Below are 20,894 nucleotides of genomic sequence, written 5' to 3' on the forward strand. Positions count from 1 at the left end.
CCAGGATCCCACGCAGGCTTTGTGTAGCCAGAACTCACAAACCATGAGATCATAACCTGAGCCCAAATCAAGAATTGGGACACTTAACTGACTGAGCCACACAGGCGCCCCAGACAAACTAGATTTTAAACCGAAGACAAGAGAGGAAGAAGGACACCATATCATAATAAGGGGACTATCCAACAAGATGATCTTAACAATTATAAATATTTATGCCCCCATATGAGAGCACCAGATATGTACAACAATTAATATCAAACCTAAAGAAACTCATTGATAATAATACAATAACAGTAGGGGACTTTAACACCCCACTTACAGCAATGGGAAGATTATCTAAGCAGAAAACCAGTAAGGAAACAATAGCTTTGAATGACACACTGGACCAGACAGACTTAACAAGTATATTCAGAATATTTCATTGCAAAGCAGAATACACATCGTTTTCAAATGCACATGAGACATTCTCCAGAAGAGATCACATACCAGGTCACAAATAAGGCCTCAACAAGCACAAAAAGAGAGACATCATACCATGCATATTCTCTGACCACAATGCTATGAAACTTGAAGTCGACCACAAGAAAAAATTTGGAAAGACCACAAATACATGGAGTTAAACATGCTACTAAAGAATGAATGGGTCAACCAGGAAATCAGAGAAGAAATAAAAGAATACATGGAAACAAATGAAAATGAAAACACAACGGTCCAAAACCTCTGGGATGGAGCAAAAGCAGTCATAAGAGGGAAGTATATAGCAATACAGGCCTATCTCAAGAAACAAGAAAAAACTCAAATAAACAACCAACCTTACACCTAAAGCAACAAGAAAAAGAACAAATGAAGCCCAAAGCCAGCAGAAAAAGGGAAATAATAAAGATTACAGCAGAAATAAAGGATACAGAAACTAAAAAACCACCAGAACAGGTCAATGAAACCAGAAGCTGATTCTGTGAAAAAATTAGTAAAATTGATAAACTCCTAGCCAGACTTATCAAACAGAAAAGAGAAAGAACCAAAATAAATGAAATCACAAATGAGAGAGGAGAAATAACTAACACCACAGAAATGCTAACAATTATAAGAAAAAAACTATGAAAAATTATATGCCAACAAACTGAAAGACTGGAAGAAATCGAAAAATGTCTGGAAACATATAAACTACCAAAACTGAAACAGGAAGAAATAGAAAACTTGAACACACCAATAACCAGCAAAGAATCAATAATCAAAAATCTCCCATAAACAAAAGTTCAGGGCCAGATCAACTTCCCAGGGGAATTCTACCAAACACTGAAAGAAGAATTAATACCTATTATTCTCAAACTAGTGCAAAAAAATAAAAATGGAATGAAAACTTCCAAATTCATTTTATGAGGCCAGCATTCCCAATTCCAAAACCAGACAAAGACTGCTAAAAAAGAGAACTAAGCTCCAATATCCCTCATGAACATGGATGCAAAAATTCTCAACAGAATACTAGCAAATCAAATCCAACAATACATTAAAAAAATCATTCACCACGATCGAGTGGGATTTACTACTGGGCTGCAAAGGTGGTTGCAAATCAATTAACGTGATACACCACATTAATACAAGAAAGCAAAAGAACCGTATGATCCTTTCAATAAATGCAGAAAAAGCATTTGACAAAGTACAACATCCATCCATGATAAAAAAAATCCTCAAAAAAGCAGGGATAGAGGGAACATATCTCTACATCACAAAGGACCTATACAAAAAAACCCACAGCTAATACCATCCTCAATGGGGAAAACTGAGAGCTTGTCCTCTTCCAGTCAGGAACAAGTCAGGGATGTCCACTCTTACCACTGTCATTTAACACAGCACTGGAAGCCCTAGCCTCAGCAATCGGACAACAAAAAGAAATAAAAGTCATCCAAATTGGCAGAGATCAAACTTTCATTATTTGTAGATAACATGATACTCCATACAGAAAACCCAAAAGATTCCACCAAAAAATTGCTAGAACTGATATACAATTCAGTAAAGTCGCAGGATACACAATCAACATAGAGAAATCTGTTGCATGTCTATACACCAATAATGAAGCAGCAGAAAAGAGTAATCAAGGAATCCTTTTTACATCTGCACCAAAAATCGTAAGATACCTAGAAATAAACCTAACCAAAGATGTAAAAGATCTGTACTCTGAAAACTATAAAACACTGATGAAAGAAATTGAAGACAACACAAAGTGGAAAAACATTCAATGCCCCTGGATTAGAAGAGCAAATACTGTTAAAATGTCTATACTACCCAAAGCAATCTACACATTTAATGCAATCCCTATCAAAATACTACCGGCATTTTTCACAGAGCTAGAACAAACAAGACTAGTATTTATATGGAACCAGAAAAGACCCCAAATAACCAAAGCAATCTTGAAAAAGAAAGCAACACTGAAGGCATCAGAATTCCAGACTTCAAGTTATATTACAAAGCTGTGGTCATCAAGACAGTATGGTACTGGCACAAAAACAGACACATAGATAACCCAGAAATGGACCCACAAATATATGGCCAACTAATCTTTGACAAAGCAGGAAAGAATATCCAATGGAAAAAAGACAGCCTCTTCTGGGCACCTGGGTGGCTCAGTTGGTTAAGCATCTGACTTCGGCTCAAGTCATGATCTCATGTATCGTGGGTTCGAGCCCCAACTGTGCTCTGTGCTGACAGCTCAGAGCCTGGAGTCTGCTTCGGATTCTGTGTCCCCTCTCTCTCCCATGCTCATACTCCCAAGCTCATCCTCTGTCTCTCTCCTATGTCTCAAAAATAAATAAACATTAAAAAAAAAAAATTTTAAGCCTCTTTAACAAATGGTGTTGGGAAAACTGGATAGCAACATGCGGAATGAAACTGGACTACTTTCTTACACTATACACAAAAATAAATAAATTCAAAATGGATGAAAGACCTAAATGTGAGACAGGAAACCATTAAAATTCTAGAAGAGAACACAGGTAGCAACCTCTCTGACCTAAACCATAGCAACTTCTTACTACGCATGTCTCCTGAGGCAAGAGAAGCAAAAGCAAAAAAGAACTACTGGGACTTCATCAATATAAAAAGTTTCTGGGGGCGCCTAGGTAGCTCAGTTAGTTAAGCATCTGGCTATTGATTTTGGCTCAGGTCGTGATCTGGTGGTCATGGGATTGAGCCCTGTGATGAGCTCTGCACTGATAGGGCACAGTCTGCTTGGCATTCTCTCTCTCCTTCTCTCTCCGCCCCTCCTCCACTTGTGCTCTCTCTCAAAATAAATACATAAACATTTAAAAAAATAGCTTCTTCACAGCAAAGGAAATAATCAATAAAACTAAAAGGCAATCTTCAGAATGGGAGAAGATATCTGTAAATGACATATCTGATAAAGGTTTAGTTACCAAAATCTATACAGAACTGATCAAACTTAACACCCAAAACAACAAATAATCCAGTGAAGAAGTGGGCAGAAGACATGCATAGTCATTTCTCCAAAGACGTACAGACGGCTAACAGACACATGAAAAGATGCTCAACATCACTCATCATCAGGTAAATACAAATCAAAACTGCAATGAGATATCACCTCACACCGGTCAGAATGGCTACAATTAACAACGCAGGAAACAACAGATGTTGGTAAGGATGTGGAGAACAGGGAACCCTTTTACCCTGCTGATGGGAAGGCAAACTGGTACAGCCACTGTGGAAAACAGATGGAGGTTCTTCAAAAAGTTAAAAAGAGGACTACCCTAAATTCCAGCAATTGCACTACTAGAAATTTACCCAAAGGATTAAAAAATACTAAATACATGCACCCTGATGTTTATATCAACATTATCATAGCCAAATTATGGAAAGAGCCCAAATGTCCATCAACTGATAAATGGATAAAGAAGATACGGTATCTATACACAACGGAATATTACTTAGTCATCAAAAAGAATGAAAGCTTGCCATTTGCGTCAACACAGATGGAGCCAGAGAGTATTATGCTAAATGAAATAAGTCAGTCAGAGAAAGACAAATACCATATAATTTCACTCATATGTGGAATTTAGAAAACAAATCAAATGAACTGGGGTGGGAGAGAGAGAGACAAAGCAAGAAACAGACTCTTAACTTTCGTGAACAAACTGAGGGTTGCTGGATGGGAGGTGGGTTAGGCTGGGGTGGGGAGATAGGTTAAGCAGATGATGGATATTAAGGAGTGCACTTGTAATGAGCATCAGGTGTTGTATGTAAGTGACGAATCACTACACTCTATACCTGAAGCTAACATTACACTGTATGTTAACTGGAATTTCAATAAAAACTTGGAAGAAAAAAAAAAAAATGAAGACCCCATCCCCACTTTCAAGGGAAGATGACAGTTATCTTTTTATGATGTATGGTTCCCAAATGCTACTCTGCATGCAAATGCCAAAATTTGGGACAAATTTTTACCACTTTACGTTGAAAATCTGGAAAAGAAAGGCCATGTGGGAAATTTTTATAAAGCCAAATTGATTTCATTTAAAAGACTGCTCTAAGATTATGTCCTTAATACTGCCAAATGCTCTTTTGTTCAAGAAATTATAATGAAAGCAAATGATTGTAGGTTTGTTTTACTATGCTTAGTAATGAGAATAAAAAGTCAGTAACACTATTAAAAAAAAAAAAAGAAGAAATATGTGTCTGGAGTTTCTCTACAACTTTTCAAGGCTTATCTCTGAATATTATGTCATTGCCTGAGTGTATGAAAGATTCTTTTCTTAAATCAGTGTCGATACACACATAAAATATTCACAAACATTATGGAAATGCCTTACTTTTTCAACCTAAAGTATGCTGACGCTCTGTTTGTTGGCAACACAGGATTATACGGATCAGCATCCATGCCTTTGGTGTAGCATTCAATTGCTTCATCATATTTTCCTTGTTTGAAGTATTTATTGCCCTGAAAAAGCATATGAGTCAGATACATACTGGCACAGAATTCCAGAGACATTTGCTTTCAATATTATGCATAGCTTTCTAACTCATTAGCTCTGTAATCAAGGTTAACAGTAAAGAAAAGAGAATTAAGCAAAACGGTCTTTCAACAAATGCTGGTAATTCACTATATAGTCATAGTATGGGCACAATCCAAAAGCCCTGGTAGAAAAATGAGTAACACACCTAGCACTATACACTTTTTACTGACAATAACCCACAGAAATGTAACAAAAGAAAGGCATCAAGATGAAGTTTAATCTGAAAAGAGTTCCATCTTTTTGAAAAGCATTATTAGTTTTATAACAAGGCTTTTCCAAAGAGGGATGTTTAACATTCCAAAAAGTAACCAAAGATGGCCTGTGATACGGAGGAGTGGAATTTAATACTCATGTCACGCTGATTTTAAGTTACTTTTGTCTACTACAAAAAATCCTAAAACGACTCTCTGTACAGTCCATGCACTTTACATATAATAATTCCCTTAATATTCATAATAACCCATTGAAATTTACTAATAATATTAATCTGATATTTACAGTTAAGAAAACTGAGTTACAAGCAATTTAAAGAACTTGTCACAGGATCTGAACCCATGTAATCTGGTTTCAGAGCATACATTCCTAATCAACAAGCTCTACTCTCTCTTGATATGGGTACAGCCAATAAAAACTTAAAATTTGAATACCCCCCAAACTATGTTGAAGAAATACTGGGAACCATGTAATTTTCTACATATCCTGCTTACATGAAGGAAACTAATGCTAACCTAAAGAATACCTTTTCTTTTAGAGTAAGAGCCTTTTGTGAATCTACATGAATCCCATCTTCTTCTGACTCTGATTCCTGAGACACAGAATCATGGGTACTCTCTTCTTTATCAAGCTCATCAAGGATGCTGTCCTGAAATTGTAAGTAGGAAAACTTAGTGTTCATAACTACATGACCATTAAAATAAAGAAGACATAAAAAAAGAAAAAAAAAAAAAAAAGACACTCAATAGAACTTAGCTTGTTATCACCTAAAGACCTAAAGGTCTAAGGTTGCTTTCAACCCAAATAACCCCTCCTGGTTAGGATTATATCCAGAGAAAAATGTACCCTAGAAAACCAAGATCCAAACCACTTAAAGAATCTACCTTTGGGGCGCCTGGGTGGCGCAGTCGGTTAAGCGTCCGACTTCAGCCAGGTCACGATCTCGCGGTCCGTGAGTTTGAGCCCCGCGTCGGGCTCTGGGCTGATGGCTCAGAGCCTGGAGCCTGTTTCCGATACTGTGTCTCCCTCTCTCTCTGCCCCTCCCCCGTTCATGCTCTGTCTCTCTCTGTCCCAAAAATAAATAAACGTTGAAAAAAAAAAATTAAAAAAAAAAAAAAAGAATCTACCTTTGAACACATAAAGTAAGCTAAGTCAATAGGGTCCACAAAACACCCCTAAGTCACAAACTATTAGTAGTGAGGTATTAGCTTGACATAACCAAAGTTTGCAAATAACCCCAAATTAATATAATAAACAACCAATAGCCAAGAGAGTGTTTTTTACTAAAACGCTTTTTCCTTCCTTAATCTTAAAACATTAAAAACTGCTTGCAGAACACAGTAACTCCTAATCGTCAAAAAACCTATGAGGTAAGTATAGTTACCCATTTTCCACTGCAAGGAACCAAAACACAGAAGTTTGTTAACTCAAAATCACTCAGCTAATAAGTGGTCAAGTCAGGATTTGAACCCAGGCAAATCTGACTCCTCTGTCCGCGGCTGTTATATTGTTTCTCAGCGAATTCCAAAAATATAGCAGACTATCAAAGAAAATATGTATTATGCTAGTCCCGCAATTCCCAATCTCTTTGGGATCACACTTTCCTTTCATGGTAATAAATCATCTCATGAACCCCATCAATATATTTTAAATATATATGATAAAAGAATGGTTTTTACAAAGAGATTTTAAACTAGTAAGCATTAAAGAGTTCGCTAAAGCTCATTTAAATATTTTTTAAAGTTTTTATTTATTTTGGGGAGAGAGAGGCAGAGTGTGAGTGGGGGAGGGCAGAAAGAGAGAGAGGGAGAATCCAAAGCAGGCTCCAGCCTCTGAGCTGTCAGCGCAGAGCCTGACACAGGGCTCCAACTCATGAATGGTGAGATCATGACCTGAGCCGAAGTCAGATGCTTAACCGACTAAGCCACCCAAGCACCCCCACTAAAGCTCATTTAAACAAAAACTTCAATTATGTAAACAAAATCGTTTTTGCATTTAACAAACAGCATACTATTTTATATTAAAAAAAAGTATTGACAAATTAAAAAATAAAATCTATGCTTAGTTACACTGAATGAACATTAAGAGATAGACTGAAGCTTAGCTGTGTGTTAGCATGAAGATTCCACAAATACCACCACCCTACCAACATTAACGAGACAAGATTATCCATTCCTGCTATGTTTATATGTGTATAACACCACCAGCAGCAGGACACTAAAGCACGATGCTCAGATCTCAAAACAGGAGCTCAATCAGTATCTGTGAATGAACAAACGTTTGTGTAGAAAGCACCTCTCTAGGTAATGATCTGAGATGATGCTTTTCAAGAAAAAGCATTATAAGATACCACCTTATGAAAAGGAAAAGGCTACATAATGAGGGGTAAGGTCACAAAAAATGAAAAGTGGACTATATAATACTCAGCAGAGTAAAAGTCATGTTCAGAAAGTATCATTTCCCACAGTAATAAATCCAAGACCTAAAACCATACTTCTCTTACATCAGGACAATACTGAAACAGATAGCAAACTATTTAATTAATAGTGCCAGCTCCATCTTGAGTCAATTAGCCTTGGTTTCATTAAGAAAAATACAACTAATTTGGAAAACCACTAAGCAGTATCTTCTAAACCTAAATGTGTATATAAAGTATGACCTGGCAAATTCCCCCTGGGTGCTTATATCCATCAAAAGACACATACAATAATGTTCATAACAGGTTTGTTCATAATAGCAACCCAAATGTATGTCAACAGAAGAACGGATACACAAATTGTGATATACTCTCACAATGGAATTCTGATCAGCAATGAAAAAAATTACTGCTACTGACAATACAGATCAATGTCAGATAATGCTAGCAACCAAAGCTAAACAAAAAGAGTGCATACTATATGATACATTTATATGAAATTCCATAACCGGCAAAACTCATCTAAAATATTAGAGATCACAACAGCAGCTACCTTTGGGGGGCAATCAACTGAAAAGGGAGGTTTCTGAGATGCTGGAAATGTCTTATATCTTGATGTGGATGGTGGTTTCTCAAGTATATATATGAGCAAAAATTCAGATTTTTTCATTTACTGTATGTATAACCTCAAATAAAAATGTTAAACAGTAAAGTGCAAATAAAATAACAAACACAAAAATCACAAGAGTGGTTATCTATGGAAGTAGAGGGGGAGAAAAGAAGATGGGGTAGGAAAGGAGCACACTGGTAGCTTCAACAGGACTGAAAAATTCTCTGTAAGTTATATGGTGGGCTCACATATTCATTTTATTATTATGCTTTAGACCATATATCTTCACTTACTCTTTTGTATAAATCGACTATTACATTAACACTTTCAGAAAGACTAAAAAGGAATATATATTTCAGATCAATCAAACCAAATCAACCCTTAAGGTAGGTGAGAGTCTAGAATAAGGCTGACCAACAGATTGCCTTTCACAGGCTGACCTAATGATGGCTGCTTGAAGCACTACGTAGAGGGTTCAGAGGCAGAGTACTGGTAGTAATTTTCCAGTTACACCATGTGTTACGTGTGGGAGATGGGAGGCAAACAGATTTACCCTCATCTAGAAGGGTGAAGCCCATTCTCTGGGGATCAAGATAGGCCTACTTTTGGGGCGCCTGGGTGGCTCAGTTGGTTAAGTGCCCGACTTCAGCTCAGGTCAGGATCTCGCAGTCCGCGAGTTCGAGCCCCACGTCGGGCTCTGAGCTGATGGCTCAGAGCCTGGAGCTTGCTTCCGATTCTGTGTCTCCCTCTCTCTCTGCCCCTCCCCCGTTCATGCTGTGTCTCTCTCTGTCTCAAAAATAAATAAACGTTAAAAAAAAAAATTAAAAAAAAAAAAAAAAAAAAAGATAGGCCTACTTTTATTGTTCCATAGCCACAGCCCCAAGACTAGACACTAAGACATTCCCTCTCAGCCAGTATTAGGTCCTTCAGTCTATAAAAACATATAGCAGAGTCCTTCTTTTCTGGGAGTTATTACTATCTTAGAATTCTGGCTGTCTAGGGATTAGAGACGGCGGGGAGGAGGGATGTGGGTGCAAGTATTAACAGACAGCACAAGAGAGATCTTTGTGGCGATGCAATATTTTTGAGTTCTAAATGCCATGGTGGTTACCTAAGTGTTCATGGGATAAAATGGCACAGAACTATATACATTGTACCATATCGATTTCCTGGTTTTGATACTGCACTGTAGTTAAGGAAGATATAACCACTGGGGTAAACTGGAAGAAGAGTACACTGGACCTCTACATATTATTTTTGCAAAAAGAGAAAAAAGGAAGAAAAAATAGGAAAAAAAGAAAAGAACACTGGCTATTTTAGCCACTATACACTGAAAGAGGGCTGCAGGAGAAAAAAATAACGTAGCAAATTGAAGAGCACTATGAATGAATTTGTATCCACATAAAACAATCCAAATGACAAAAACAGGCATAAGAACTTTATTTTTCATTTAACCCATGACTCTTAGCTAACTCTAAGATAACTTTATTCAAATACTAAGAAGCACAAGAGTAGATTAACTTACCACATCAAGTTTTGCCCACGCTTCATAATCATAAGATTTTATCCTGTTTTTTGTGTTTTCATCTTTGGTTTTTTTAGAAGACTCTTTAGGTTTGCCTTTCTTCTTTTTCCTAAAATTCCCATTTCGAATAGGAGGTAAATTCTAGGGACAGGGGAAAAAAAACACACACAACGTTTTAAGCCCTGCTCTATTAATTACATTTTTGTGTAACCAGCAATGTTTATAATTCGCACTAAATTATACCTTCAAGTAGGAAGTACTTTTTATTTTTTAAGTATGTAAAAACATCAATTTACCATCTTCACTTATAATAATTCATGCCTGAAATGTTAAATTCATTCTCTGACAAATGTTGAACATTGTTTAGTCACAAGAAAAGTTAGTATCTAGAAAGTTTCATTATACATTTAATTTGCAATCCTAAATGCACACTTCCAAACCTGCCTGATCTTCAGCCTTACTATAATGAATTAGCAGTAGTACAACAGCAAACTGAACTGCCTCCACATCATTAGTATGAAAAAGCTATCCATATTTAAATGCATACTCTTAAGAAAAACGTTTGGTTGTACCATCTACATTTTACGCTAATGGTGTATGTTAACATATCATGAAGTATATAATTATATACGATCTGTATAATATATATATACACACTAAATATTGTATGATGTTACTCATTTACCTTAAGAATTATCACATGGCCTTCCTTTCAGGAATTATTCGCTAAGTCTTAAAACGTCTTCATGTAATTAATATAAATAATTACAAAGACTTTAAAAAGCAGAATTTTTCAGAATGCCGACAGGCAGCAAATCACTTCAAATTCAGTATTTTCACAAAACATTTTAAAAAGTTGTGCTCTGGGGCACCTAGGTGCCTCAGTCAGTTCAGCATCAGACTTCGGCTCAGGTCATGATCTCATGCTTCATGGGTTCAAGCCTCGTGTCAGGCTCTGTGCTGACAGCTCAGAGCCTGGAGCCTGCTTCGGATTGTGTGTCTCCCGCTCTATCTGTCCCTCCTCTGCTTGTGCTCTGTCTCTCTCTCTCAAGAATAAACAAACATTAAAAAAAAATTTTTAATGGCTCTGCTTCTCTTTAAACTAGTTATGCTGGAGGCTAAAGTAGGATTTAATTAAGAAATTTACCTCTTCAGGAACACCATTCTGTCTTCTTAGTTCCATATCCTTCTGCTTAATATCCTTTTCCCAGTTTTCTAAATCTCTCATAAAGTCTTGTAATTCTTCTGCATTTTGTTTCACTTGTAGTTGTAATTCAATTGCTTTATTTGTCGAAGTCATTATGGCCTGCAGAGTTTTAACCAACCAATCTCTGACGAGAATTAAACAAAAATATTTGGTTTATTTTTTTGAAGCTTAGCTAATTATTTTTTACCACTTCATAAATGGTCAAAAAACACAGAGGAGAGCCTAAAGTGATGCTGAAGAAAGAAAACATCAGTATATTATTTTTTAGATGAATCAATGTTTGCTGAATGAACAAATGAAAGACAGACAAGTCTGGGAGTTGCTGCAATCAATGTAAATGAAAGGCAATGAGGAAATCACTGAAATTAGCAAGTAGCCCATGGTAGCAGACTGTCTGCCCATCTCTAACTTATAAATTAATCCTAATTATCTCCTTTACTCCTTTTCAAAATTTATTGAACTTCTGCTATGTGACAGGCCCTGTAAAAACAAGACAAGGTCTTACGTCTAGTGGAGAAGGAAGCAAAATAATCGAGTATTGAGCAACAAAATATTAGGCTAGGCAGGGTTTCTTAACCTTAGGGCTATCAATATTTTGGGACAGATTATTCTTTGTGGTAGGAGATGTGTCCTACGCATTGTAAGATGGTTGGCAACATCTCTGGCCTCTTCCAACTAGGTAGCGGTATTCCCCCTCCCCTCCAGACTGTGACAAAGTGCTCCAGACATTGTTAAATGTCACCTGGGAGGCATAATTAACTCCTGGTTGAGAGCAACTGTGCTAAATAGAGGTACACAGAGATGCTGTGGGACTGACAACAAAGGACAGGCATAAATCAGATGGTGGGTAGGGTGGTGGGTTCAAGAGTCCCCAAAGTTGCAGTAACTAGCCAAGCTTCAAATAGGCCAGCCAAGTGATTAACCATGGAGAAGTGGGCAGGCAGACTGAAGGACTAAGAGAATGATGAGAGAGAAGGCCAAGGTGGCTATGGGACAGGTCTTGAAATGCCATGCCATGAGGTCTGAAAGCTATGTGAAAAATATTATAGTGGGAAAATAAAAGATACTTGATGACTGATTCACATAAGGAGTGGGGGAGCAGAGGACTTAACCAGTGTCTTAGCTTTCTGGCTTGGGAGCCTCGTTAAATGAGTAGTGCCATTTTGAGTCTGGATCACAATTTTAAAAGGAAAAAAAGGGGGCACCTAGCTGGCTCAGTTGGTGGAGCATGTGACTCTTGATTTTGGGGTTATGAGTTCAAGCCCCACATTGGGTGTAGAGATTACTTAAAAAATTTTTCTTTAGACCTTTAAAAAAAAAAAAGAAAGAAAGAAAAGGAAAAAGCTTCAGGATTGGAGGACAAGAGGAAAGGCAAATATCTCAGTTTGAGATATGCTGAACTGGGTGCTTATGGAAGATCAGGATAGAACCAGTAGGTACTTATAGGTAGTCACACAGGGCTAGAGATACAAATTTGAGTGTCGCTAGCATAAAGGTGGAAATTGCAATCATGGATTTGGACATGCTTAATCACTGTAACTACAGGTTTAGGTGGGGAAGGACTGGAACCTGGAAAACACTATCATTTGGGGAACAAGCAGAGGAAGAGATGCCAACACACATAGGAAAAACTAGGCAGCAACAACTACAGAGTTGGTAGGAAAACTTGGGCGAGTAATTTCACCGAATAGAATTCTTAAGAGTTCAAGGTGACAGAGGTTAGCAGTGCCAAATGACACAAAGATCATCTAAGAGGAATGAAAGTGCATTATATTTGGTCATGTAAAGATTTATTAAGAATTTTATTGAGATTTAAAGAAAAAGTGGAAGTAAAATGAGATGCTGAGTAAATGAGATTATATTGGGATTAGCGTGATTCTGTAATAATCTAAGATTGCTCAGGAGTATAGTCTGGTGAAGAGAAACAAGATAAAATCTAGGAAAAAGGGTGAGTGATGAGATAAAGTTCCCAAAAAGGTGGGTGGGGACTCAAAGCTTAAGAGGAGTGGGGGAGTAGAAAGGGAGAGAGAGAAATTAGAAAAATTAGTTTTCTAACGGTTGCAAATGCAGATAGGTCTTCTGACCCCTAGCCTGGCCCTAGAACCTAAACTAAGTTTAAGATTCTTTTCAGGCAGTGCCCATGTTTGATCACATATGTAGATCTCATTTGAAAAAGTAAAATAAAGCGAAACCAGTATAGTGCTTTGCTGGGGGCTCAAAAATAGGAATAAAGCCGCAGCAAGCCACTGTGATGCTGCAAAGCGTCGAAACCCTTTTCCATTTCCATTCATCACCTCTGCTGCTCCCGCAGGCGCAATGGCTGCCAACGGTACCTGCGACGAGGCTCGAGTCCGAGCAAGCACCCAGAAACTTCCAGCGCGGGGCGTATCGCTTTCACACTCAATATCCGAGCGAACACTGCACACCGACGCCGACAGGGGGCGTGCCCCACCGCAGTTCTCTCGGGAGAGTGTCTGCGGTCCGACCACCGCAAACCCGCCCAGTACCCCGGGCAGCCGGGGTGGAGGGACGGTCAGCAGAGCAGGCCGTCCAGACCCGGGCGCGCGGAGCAAGCCCCTTCCGGAACGCTCACCCGGCACGCCGCTACCCTGGACACCGCCGCGCCCTCGCCGCCCACCCTCACGCCCTCACGCCCTCCGCCTCACCCGGGACCCACGGCCGCGCGCCCCCTTCGAGCCACGCGACCCCAAAAGCCCCGTCGGCTGCCAAAGCCGGCGATAACGACAAGGCCGACTCACCTCACTAGGCCGTTACTGCCCGCAAGGCCAGCATCCCAGGCTCGCAGCAACTCACGCCGAGCCCCGCCTTCCTGAGCTTTCCCACAAGTCCCCGCGTGCCGTCGCCCCGCCCCCTGGCGTCCAGGCGGAGCATGCGCAGAAGGTCAGATACAGTGCGCGGTTCTTCTCAGGGTACAATTAGAGAATTGACAGGTGCGTTAAAGCCGAATCAGACGCCTTGCCTGCTTCCACTATAACTAAACTTCACGGAGATAACCCCAAAACTGCAGTCACCCTGACTTGTTCCGATTGCCAAAATAATAACTCCTTGACTATTTCCTTGGACTCCCCTCAAGATGATTTCATCCTGAATATTTGCCCTGCGGGTGTCTATAGGTCACGACCTTTGTAAGTACGATAATCATCTGAGAAAGTTACTGTTTCTCTATCTGAACAAACTGTGTAATCTTGTAACTCTGACAAATGTGCAAGGTTGTTTTGTTTTGCTTCCTGTAAGTACTTGTATTTGACAAACCAATTCTTCAGTCTGCCTCTCTTCACCTTTGCGAGTAAACTCTGCTTTTCTAAGTGTATCTGACTCTGAGTCTTTCTTGGTCGTGTGTCAGTACTAAGGTTTCTCTTTAGAGTGCCCTGGCTTACAAAGAAGAAAGAATGTGAACCTTTTAACATTTCTTGCGTCTGCTTCCTGTATGAGTGAGCTTTCTTTAATTTTTCAGGACAACTCTAAAATTGTAAAACAAAAATAATTTCAAAAGTCCATGAAAACAAACGGAAGCAAAGAAACCTGTCAGTTCGAAACAACTCAGTGATCTCAGACATTAGCCTCAAAATCCAGTTCAGTGGCTCTCAGGCTTGACTGAACTTTGAAATCATCTATGGAGCATTTAAAAAAAAAAAAAATCTTATTTCTAGATTTTGTCCCCAGAGATTCCGATTTAATTCCCAGTGCAGCCTGGGAATCCTGATTTTTTAAAGCACAGGATACAATTGTTCATTTAAGACTGGGAGCCACTAATCCAGATAATCATCAATGAAAACCCACCCTGGGGTCCTCTCTTACAAGGGCAGATCATTAGCTCATCTTTCCCACTGTATATTTATATAGTATCTTTGTATTTTCACATCATAATAGTCAAATCATCGAGTGTATCATCAACATATTTACTAATGAAATGATCCTTTTGGTTTTGTGTTTTCAATTATAATAAATCATTTTAAAACAGATATTGATTTGTGGATGTTCTTAACAAAAGCAATCTATTTTTTTAAATGAATTCTACCAGAGTCAATTGAGATGAGAGGGATGGGGGCTGCTGGCTCCTTTAGTAAAACCTCATAGACCCTTGAGTGAATCCTCCCTCCTATTTTTCTTCCTCTCAAGTCACATAATAGACAATTTCTTAGTGAGTACAGAAGCAAAGTGAAAGGAGTTAAATCAAATGGTCTTGATGGCCTTTGTTACCTAATTCTGAGGCTCACATTATTCTACCAAAAACAGCTATGCCTGTAATGACCGCCTTCTCTCTTGTGAGCCCAGACATGGGCCATTGTAAGTTCTTTTCTAGAGTGCAGACTTCCCCACTTCTGTTGACATGTCTTCAAATAGTTTTCAACAAGGTTGGTAAATTATGCTTTTATGTCTCATTAATTAATTTCTTTTTAGGGAAAACAAACCCCAGTCATCTCAATTGCACTTATTGTTAATATCTGAATAGTCACTTTCAAAAAGGTGTCTCTATGTGTTCTATATGTTGAATTTCTAATAGTGGAAGTATATATAAATGTTTATTATTGCAAGAGTAAAATGCTGCAATTAATGATTATGAATGGTGTTAATTTTGTCAATGGTGTTAATGTCTGAAAAAAATATTGACATCTTCAAAATAGCTAAATAAGGAAACACTCTGAAAGTTAATACGAATCTTAAGAAAAGGAATACTAGAGGCTCCTGGGTGGCTCAGTTGGTTAAGCGTCCAACTCTTGATTTCAGCTCAGGTCATGATCTCACAGTTCATGAAGTAGAACCCCACATCGGGCTCTGAGCTGACAGTGTGGAGCCTGCTTGAGATTCTCTCCCTTGCTCTGTCCCTTGTGTGCTCTCTCTCTCTCTAAAAAAAATAAATAAAGCAATTTATGTATGGGGTTTAATTGCATGTGAGATAAAGCCCAGTATAAGAGTAGCTTAAACATGAGAGAATATTTCTCTCTCAAATAAAAGAAGACTGAATATGAGCAATCCAGGGTTGGTATTTGTCACAGACTTTGAGTCTGGAGTTCTCTCTTGTCCAGCAAGAGAGTGGATGCAGAATTGAATATGAAAGAGGCTAATGTCAGGGAGGAGACAAGAACCCCCCACAGAGGTTTCATCTCCATATTTTTTGAGCTCTCAAGATCTTACATACATGGTGAATGTGAAGAAAACTATCAGATAGTAATCATTAACTCGTATAAGAAGCAAAGGGCCTGGGGGCAAGTGGAGTTTGTGATCAGGTACATTGGTGTCAGATGGAAAGGAATTTCACTCATGATCCCATTACAGTATCTCGCTACCTAGCCTCGGGTGCTTTCGCCCCATGGTGGTGGCTTTCTGCCCGAAGCTTTTTCCTAACCCATTTATGTAAGTAGATCCTATTTCTCCACAGGTATGATAATTTCAGTGTCAGACCCAGGCACCTTCAACCTTATGGCTCCATCATCTTCAGCATATGGCTTCCCTGGTGGCTCAAGATGGATGCTTAAGCTCCAGCCATCGTATCTGCAATCCAGACAGCAGGAAGGGGCAGAGTGGGAATAGTGGCCTTTAGGAACACTCCTTTTTCCATGCCACTGGCCAGGACTTAGACACGTGGCCACTCCTGGCTGCAAGAGAAGTTTTTACTCTTGGAAGTTATGTTGCTCATCTAAAAACAATTCAGGAAAAACAAGAGGAGAGCAGATATTGAAGGGAAATTAGTAACCTCTCTCATAGGCCTTCGTAAGTATTCTTTGAAAGAATGACAAACACATAAATGAGTCAATACTGCTCGAAATCCAAGCTCACTCTAGCCAGAGGAAAGGGGTTAAATTTTGTAACCCTGTTCTGCTACTTACTGAGAATGTGGCTTAACCTAAGCCTTAGTTGCCTAGGTAAAATTAAAATGGTAAAGATAGAAATAACTAATAGACTGAGCAAAATGTATGTAAAAACCCAACCTAGCACAGTCTGGGACAGCTTGCGATCTTAAATATTAATTCCTGCCCCTCCCTCCTTAGCAAAGCTAAGATCCAGACTCTGGGATGTGATTACTCCTACATTTCTGACTCTGTCTCCCACTTGACTGCCTGGAATACCTCTGAAGAGGTCTGTAAGGAGGATGAGTACTAGGCACCAGTAGATGAATGTTAAGGTTAATCACAGGGAACATGAGCTACCTCTCTTCATGAAAAATGAAATCTGTGTAATAAGCGAGACAGGTAAGCATTATCGTAAGTAATAAGCGTATTATACTTTTTACCTCACAACGTGATGGTAATATTATCCCCATCATACCAGTGAGGAAACTGATCTGAATAATTAAGAAATTTGCCTAGACAGCCAGCAAATGACAGGGTTTGGTGAGGTACCTGGCCATTCTGACTTCAGAGCCAGCACCTCTGGCCACCGTGTTCTACTGACTCACTGTCTTGTTCATTTGACTGTTAGCTCCCCTGAGGAAGGACAAGATGAGGCCCTGTTTCATCCATCTGAATTTTAACTTGCCTGAGGTATTCCTTCATACCTGGCATTTTCCTAGCATCTGTGACCTACATCATCTGTTTACAGGTAAGAACTCTCTTTTTATCTCTCTTTATCTCCTCCTCCTCCCTCACTTCGGTCAACTCCCACAACCACAGAAGCTACATCCAGAAGCGTCCTTACGTTCCTTGTGGATGTGGTCAAGGGGGCTGGTTACAAGAGCTGGGGATCACCAGTCACCATTTACCGGACCCCATAATCTATGTGCAATGCTCCTTCCAATCTTTGTTTTTAGACCTTATTTTTTTTTATAGAGGCTTTAGGGTTCCAATAAGCTGAGAGGAAGGTACCGAAATTTCCCATATACCTCCTGCCCACACATACCTAGCCTCTCTCATTATCAATATCAGTCATTAGAATAGTGCCATTTTTTACCAAAGATGAACTTAACATTGACACATCACAGGCACCCAGAGTCTTAACTTAGTTTAACTAAGACCCAGAGTCTAACTTTAGTTTAACTAAAGGTTCACTCTTAGTACTGCACAATGGGTTTGGAAAAATTTATAACAACAATACATCCATCATTGTATCATACGGAATATTTTCACTGTCCTAAAAATCCTCTGTGATATGTCTATTCATCCCTCCCCATTACCTGCAACTCCGGGAACGACTGATCTTTTTTATTGTCTCCATAGTTTTCCTTTTTCCAGAATGTCGTATACTTGGAATCATACAGATGTAGCCTTCTTATATTGGCTTGTTTTCACTCAGTATAATGAATTTTAGGTTCCTCCATGTTTTTTCATGGCTTGATAGTTCATTTCTTTCTAGCGCTGAATTATTTCTACTGTCTGGATGGACCACAGTTTATCCATTCACCTACTGAAGAGCATCCTGTTTGCTTCCAAGTTTTGGTAATTATGAATGCAGCTGCTATAAACATTCACATGCATGTTATTGTGTGGACATAAGTTTTCAGATCCTTTGGGTAGATACCAAGAAGAATAATTGCTGGATCATATGGTAAGAGTATGTTTCGTTTTGCGAGAAATTGCCAGACTGTCTTCCAATGTAATTGTCCATTTTGCGTTCCCACCAGTAATGAGTGAGAGTTCCTGTTGGTTCACATAAGTACCAGCGTTTGGTGTTGTCAGTGTTCCAGATTTTGGCCATCAAATAGGTCTATAGTGGTGTCATGTTGTTTTAATCTGCATTTCCCTGATGACATTTGATGTGGAGCATCTTTTCGTATGCTTATTTGCCATCTGTATATCTTCTTTGGGGCGGTGTTTGTTATGGTCCCATTTTTTAATTGAGTTGTTTTCTTATTGTTGAGTTTTAAGAGTTCTTTGTATACTTTACAAAGAACACAGTCTATTATCAGATGTGTATCTTGCAAATATTTTTTCCTAGTCTGTAACTTCTCCACCAATGTTCTTGCTACTGTTTTTCACAGACCAGACGTTTTTAATTTTAATGAAGTATAACTTATCAACTTGTCTTTCATGAATCATGTCTTTGGTATTGTATCTAAAAAGGCATCACCATACCCAAAGCCATCTAGGTTTTCTCGTATGTTATCTTCTGGGAGGTTTATGGTTTTGTGTTTTACATTTAGATCTATGATCCATTTAGAGTTAACTTTTGTGAAGGGTATGAGACCTTTGTTTAGACTGATGTTTTTTACATGTAGATGTCTGGTTGTTCCAGAATCTTGTTGAAAATATCTTAACTCCATTCTATTACCTTGGCTCCTTTATAAAAATCATTGGCAATATTTATGCGAGGCTATTTCTGGGCTCCCTATTCTGTTCCATCGAACTACTTGTCTTTTGTTTCACCAAACACCACACTGTCTTGATTACTGTAGCTGTATAGTAAGGCTTGAAGTCAGGTAGCATAGTCCTTCAACTTTGTTCTTCGCTTCCAATATTGTGTTGGCTCTTCTGTGTCTTTTGCCCGTCCATATAAAGTTTAGAATTGATTTGTCAATACCTATAAAATAATTTGCTGGGATTTTGATTGGGATTCCATTGAATCTATAGATCAAGTTGGGAAGAATTGACATCTTGACAATATTGAATCTTCCTATCTGAACATGGAATATCTATCCCTTTACTTATTTTTACATCTTATTCATCAAAATGTTTTAATTTTCTTCATAAAGGTCTTATATTTTGTCAGGTTTATACTTATTTCATTTTGGGGGATGCTAATGTAAATGGTATTTTGTTTTTCATTTCAAATTCTACTTATTCATTGCTGGTATATAGGAAACCAACTTACTTTTATATATTAACCTTGTATCCTTTAACCTTGCTATAAGCACTTATTAATTCCAAGAGGGTTTTTGTTGAGTCTTTCAGACTTTCTACATAGATGATCATGTCATCTGTGAATAAAGATAGTTTTATGTCTTCTTTTCCCAATAAGCATACCTTTTACTTCCTTTTCTTGCCATATTGCATTAAAAAGATTATTGTGTTGAAAAAGGGTAGTGAGAGGGGACATTTTTGCCTTGTACCTGATTTTAGTGGGAAACTTTCAAGTTTCTCAGTATTAAGTGTGATGTTAGCTGTAAGTTTTTTGTATATTTTTTAAATCAAGTTGAGAAAGTTTCCTCTTTTTCCTAGTTTACTGTGAGCTTTTATTGTGAGTGGGCATTGGATTTTGTCAAATGCTTTTTTTGCACCTATTAATATGATCATGTGATTTCTCTTTTTTAGTCTGTTGATGTGCTAGATTATATTAATTGATTTTTGAATGTTGAACCAGCCTTGCATACCTGGAATAAATTCTACTTGGTCACAAGTATAAATCACAAGATTTATATAATTCTTTTTATACTTTTTTTTGGATTCTATTTACTAATTTTTTTTGAGGATTTTTACATCTATGTTCATGAGATATATTGGTCTGTAGTTTTCTTTTCTTGTAATGTCTTTGTCTGGTTTTAGTATCAGCATAATGCTGACCTCATAGAATTACTTAGGAAGCATTCCCTCTTTTTCTATCCTCTGAAAGAGATTGTAGAAAATTGGTTAAATTTCTTCCTTACCTATTTGACAAAATTCACCAGGAAACCCATCTGGGCCTGGTTCTTTCTCTTTTGGAAGGCTATTAATATTATTACTTCTTTAATAGATATAGGCCTATTCACATCATCTGTTATTTCTTGCATCTTTCAAGGAAGTCATTCATTTCATCTAGGATCGAATTTATGAGCATAGAGTTGTTCATAGTATTCCTTTATTATCCTTTTAATTTCCATAGAATCTGTGGTGTTGTTCTTCTTTCATTTTGATATTAATAATTTGTGTCCTCTCCTTTTTTCTTGGTTAGCCCAGCTAGAGGCGTGTCAACTTTTTTGATCTTTTCAAAGAACTTTTAGTTTCATTGATTTTCTCTATTGGTTTCCT

General features: G+C 38.2%; 1 protein-coding gene across 1 annotated transcript in view; it reads right to left on the reverse strand.

Annotated features, from left to right (window-relative positions):
• RPAP3 (RNA polymerase II associated protein 3) overlaps positions 1 to 13,867 on the reverse strand; it is a 42,957-nt gene extending 29,090 nt beyond the window's left edge. The window contains exons 1-5 of the mRNA XM_043563719.1: positions 13,755 to 13,867; positions 10,936 to 11,119; positions 9,789 to 9,929; positions 5,764 to 5,886; positions 4,821 to 4,948 (exon numbers count right to left, since the gene is read on the reverse strand). Of these exons, the coding sequence (XP_043419654.1) occupies positions 4,821 to 4,948; positions 5,764 to 5,886; positions 9,789 to 9,929; positions 10,936 to 11,088 (545 nt within the window). The 5' untranslated portion in view covers positions 11,089 to 11,119; positions 13,755 to 13,867. The remainder of the gene's footprint in view (positions 1 to 4,820; positions 4,949 to 5,763; positions 5,887 to 9,788; positions 9,930 to 10,935; positions 11,120 to 13,754) is intronic.
• Positions 13,868 to 20,894: the final 7,027 nt, after the last annotated feature.

This window comes from Prionailurus bengalensis, chromosome B4, assembly GCF_016509475.1.
Source record: "Prionailurus bengalensis isolate Pbe53 chromosome B4, Fcat_Pben_1.1_paternal_pri, whole genome shotgun sequence".
Lineage (NCBI taxonomy): Eukaryota > Metazoa > Chordata > Mammalia > Carnivora > Felidae > Prionailurus > Prionailurus bengalensis.